We start from the raw sequence: 4,101 nt of genomic DNA on the forward strand, positions 1-4,101 counted from the left end.
TAGGGCCATATTAGCACTGTATATAGGGCCATAGGAGCACTGTATATAGGGCCATATTAGCACTGTATATAGGGCCATATTAGCACATCGCGGCGCTCCCTTGCCGGGCGCTACGTGGAGCTGCGATCGATGAGCGGCAGTTTGGAAGGGAGCGGAGGGCAAAGGATGGAGCGGGGTGTGGGGTGTGGGGTGTGCAATGGGGTGTGCAATGGGGTGTGGGGTGTGCAATGGGGTGTGCAATGGGGTGTGGGGTGTGCAATGGGGTGTGCAATGGGGTGTGGGGCCGGGAAAGGGAAACACGGTGGGAGTGAGTGTGGGGCGGGATATGAGGAGGTGGGGGGCACTGAGGGGCTGTGCACAGCCTGCACCTATCCTGCATCTATCCCGTCCTGTGCATGGCCTGCATCTATCCTGCACCCATCCCATATCCATCCCATCCTGCACCCATCCCAGCCTGCACCCATCCCAGCCTTCATTTATCCCATCCTGCACCCATCCCTGCACCCATCCTGTATCCATCCCATCCTGTATCCCTCCCTCCCCGCCCCCGTCCCCATTCAATTCCATCAGAGCCTTTATGGTCCCTCGTTGCTCCCTCGCTCCTCCTCCCCCTCGGGACCCCCCGTCCCTCATCCCGTCCTTCATCCCCCTCCTCACCCCGTCCACATCCAGGTCCCGTTGCGGGGCCGCCGCGTGTCCGTCCGTGTCCGTGTGTCCGTGTCCGTGTCCGTGTCCCTCGTGTTCCCGTCCCTCGTGTCTCTCGGTTCTGTCGGTTCCGTCCCGTTCCCGGTATCTCCGCGCTCTGCTGCCCCCTCCCGATGCCGCCGCTGAGCGGGTCGGTGCAGCCGGGACCTGCAGCCGTGCAGTGCAATGCAGTGCTGTGCAGTGCTGTGCTGTGTAATGCAGTGCAGTGCAATGCAGTGCTGTGCTGTGCAATGCAGTGCAGTGCTGTGCAATGCAGTGCTGTGCTGTGCTGTGCAATGCAGTGCGGTGCAGTGCTGTGCTGTGCAATGCAGTGCAGCGCTGTGCAGTGCAGCGCTGTGCAATGCAGTGCTGTGCAGTGCTGTGCAGTGCTGTGCAGTGCAGTGCTGTGCAGTGCTGTGCTGTGCAGTGCAGTGCAGTGCAGTGCAGTGCAGTGCAGTGCTGTGCAGTGCTGTGCAGTGCTGTGCAATGCAGTGCTGTGCTGTGCAATGCAGTGCTGTGCAGTGCAATGCAGTGCAGTGCAGTGCAGTGCAGTGCTGTGCTCCTCCTGCAGCGCTCACCGCCATGACCAGCCCGTCCATGCTGCCGCTGCTGCTGCTGTTGTCCATGCACCGGGTCCCAGCGGGCGCCGAGGAGCCGCAACCTGCGCTGTCTGCAGCATCATTCGTGCAGGATCTGCTGCAGCGCTACGGGGGGGGCCGTGCGCTCAGCCTGGAGCAGCTGAAGTTGCTGCTGACCCGCCTGGACGTGGGGCTGGGCCGCAGCAACGGATCGGAACCGCGCAACAACGTGTCCCGGGTAAGACGAGCTCACGGGCCCCTCCAGGCGCCGTATTGTTGCATCCCTGCAGCGCCGCATTGTTGCAAACTGTTCTCATCTCCTGCAAACTCTGCCCCCTCTCCCCCCTTGCAGTGCTTCAGTTCAGCCGAGCTGTTCGCCGTGCACAACCTGAGCCGCAGCTCGGTGCTGGGCGCTGCGGAGCTGAGCGCGTTCTGCCCCGCCGTGCTGCAGCAGCTCGAGTCGGCGGCGTGCGCTGCAGGGAACCTGCAGGACCAGGAGCAGCAGCAGCAGGAGACAGAGGAGAGCAGGCCCAGCTCTGCTGAAGGTACCGACACGGGGTCCACGTTGGGGGGGGGGGGGGGGTGCATCCTCCTGCTGCTCCACACTCAGCTTCAGCTGCTCGGAGCCGGGCTGCATCGATAGGCTGCATTGTTGGGGTGCATTGTTGGCCTGCATTGATGGGCTGCATTGATAGGCTGCATTGATGGGCTGCATTGATGCCCTGCATTGATAGTCTGCATTGATGGGCTGCATTGATGGGCTGCATTGATGCCCTGCATTGCTGAATGTGGGGGGCTCTGGGGTGACGTGGGCACTGCTGGGATCAGCCCCATCTGCAGCCCCCCCTGCAGCTCCCATATACACACACATCCCTATGGAGCTCCCATATACACACACATCCCTATGGAGCCATATTCCCTCCAGGCTGAGCCAGGTGGGTTCACCCCTAAAGAGTCCGGAGCCGCCATGGACCCTTCCCCTTCCCCCCCACCCGGCCCTGTAATATCTGCCCCCCGTTTCTTCTCGTTCCGCAGTGTGGGGGTTTGGTTTTCTCAGCGTGTCGCTGATAAACGTGGCCTCGCTGCTCGGTTTGCTGCTCGTCCCCTGCACCCAGAAGGCCTTTTTCAGCCGCGTCCTCACCTTTTTCATCGCGCTCTCCATCGGCACGCTGCTCTCTAACGCGCTCTTCCAGCTCATCCCAGAGGTGCGGTCCCACGTCTCCGCCTCTCTCCTGTCCCAGGGCAGCTCTGCTCTGCTGCCCCCTCTGCCCCCCTTCAATCCAAGGCATCCCTGCACATACACCTGATGGCACCATGGGGCTCCATGGGGTCCCTCCGAGCTCTGGGTGCAATCAATGCAGGAGATGCAGGACCTGCAGCATCACCCTGAGCCCTTTGGAGCTCCATCCTGCCCTTTATCCTATTGATTCAATCCAAGGCATCCCTATACATGCACCTGATGGCACCATGGGGCTCCATTGGTTCCTCCGAGCACTGGGTGCATTCAATGCAGGAGATGCAGGACCTGCAGCATCACCCCGAGCCCTTTGGAGCTCCATCCTGCCCTTTATCCTATTGATTCAATCCAAGGCATCCCTATACACCTGATGGGGCTCCATGGGGTCCCTCCGAGTACTGGGTGCATTCAATGCAGGAGATGCAGGACCTGAGGTTTGGGGCTGTGGATGCAGGACCTGCAGCATCACCCCGAGCCCTTTGGAGCTCCATCCTGCCCTTTATCCTATTGATTCACTGCAGCTTTTTGCTGACACCAGGTTTCCCGGTGCTCGGATGGATCTGAGTTAATTGAGTTGTAATTGGAATGGGTCGGTTCTGGAGTTGGATGGATGCAGCTCTTACATTGAGCTCCTCCCAAAGCAAACCTTATAGCACAGCCTTCCTAAAGCAAACCCTATAGCACAGCCCTCATTGCCGTGCCGTTCCAGCAGCGCTGTTGTATGCGGGCAGGACGTCCCTCATCCCAGCTGTGTTACGGAGCAGCAGCCCCACAGCTGCACAGTGACGAGCAGCACATCGCACCCCACACTCTGCCCCATAAGGAGGCGGTTGTCAGTGTTCCCTTCCAGCTCCACAACCAACCATGGGTCAGAGCGCTGCGCTCTGTGCTGCCGGGGCTGAGATGGGGCTGAGCGGTGCATTGTAGGTGCTCAGTGGTGCATTGTAGGTGCTCAGTGGTGCATTGCAGGGCTCAGCGGTGCATTGTAGGTGCTCAGTGGTGCATTGTAGGTGCTCAGTGGTGCATTGCAGGGGCTGAGTGGTGCATTGCAGGGCTCAGCGGTGCATTGCAGGGCTCAGTGGTGCATTGCGGGGCTCTGTGGTGCATTGCAGGGGCTGATCAGTGCATTGCAGTTGCTCAGCGGTGCATTGCGGGGGCTCAGTGGTGCATTGCAGGGGCTCAGCGGTGCATTGTAGGTGTTCAGTGGTGCATTGTAGGTGCTCAGTGGTGCATTGCAGGTGCTCAGTGGTGCATTGCAGGGCTCAGCGGTGCATTGCAGGGGCTGATTGGTGCATTGCGGGGGCTCAGTGGTGCATTGCAGGGGCTGAATGGTGCATTGCAGGGGCTGAATGGTGCATTGCAGGTACTCAGCAGTGCATTGCAGGGGCTCAGTGGTGCATTGCAGGGGCTCAGTGGTGCATTGCAGGGGGCTGATCGGTGCATTGCGGGAGCTCAGCGGTGCATTGCAGGGGCTGATTGGTGCATTGCAGGGGCTCAGCGGTGCATTGCAGGGGCTGATCGGTGCATTGCGGGAGCTCAGCGGTGCATTGCAGGGGCTGATTGGTGCATTGCGGGGGCTCAGCGGTGCATTGCAGGGGCTGA

At 60.6% G+C, this 4,101-nt stretch overlaps 1 protein-coding gene across 3 annotated transcripts in view; it reads left to right on the forward strand.

Moving 5' to 3' along the window:
- Window positions 1–4,101, forward strand: part of SLC39A14 (solute carrier family 39 member 14) — a 13,130-nt gene that overhangs the window by 2,132 nt on the left and 6,897 nt on the right. For 2 of the 3 annotated variants that reach the window (XM_015850810.2, XM_015850808.2), the window contains exons 2-3: window positions 1,256–1,500; window positions 1,615–1,807. In XM_015850810.2, the coding sequence (XP_015706296.1) occupies window positions 1,267–1,500; window positions 1,615–1,807 (427 nt within the window). In that variant the 5' untranslated portion in view covers window positions 1,256–1,266. Of the gene's footprint in view, window positions 1–1,255; window positions 1,501–1,614; window positions 1,808–2,297; window positions 2,468–4,101 lie in introns of all 3 variants that reach the window. The other variant, XM_015850807.2, reaches the window with a different exon arrangement.

Source organism: Coturnix japonica, unplaced genomic scaffold, assembly GCF_001577835.2.
Source record: "Coturnix japonica isolate 7356 unplaced genomic scaffold, Coturnix japonica 2.1 chrUnrandom541, whole genome shotgun sequence".
NCBI lineage: Eukaryota > Metazoa > Chordata > Aves > Galliformes > Phasianidae > Coturnix > Coturnix japonica.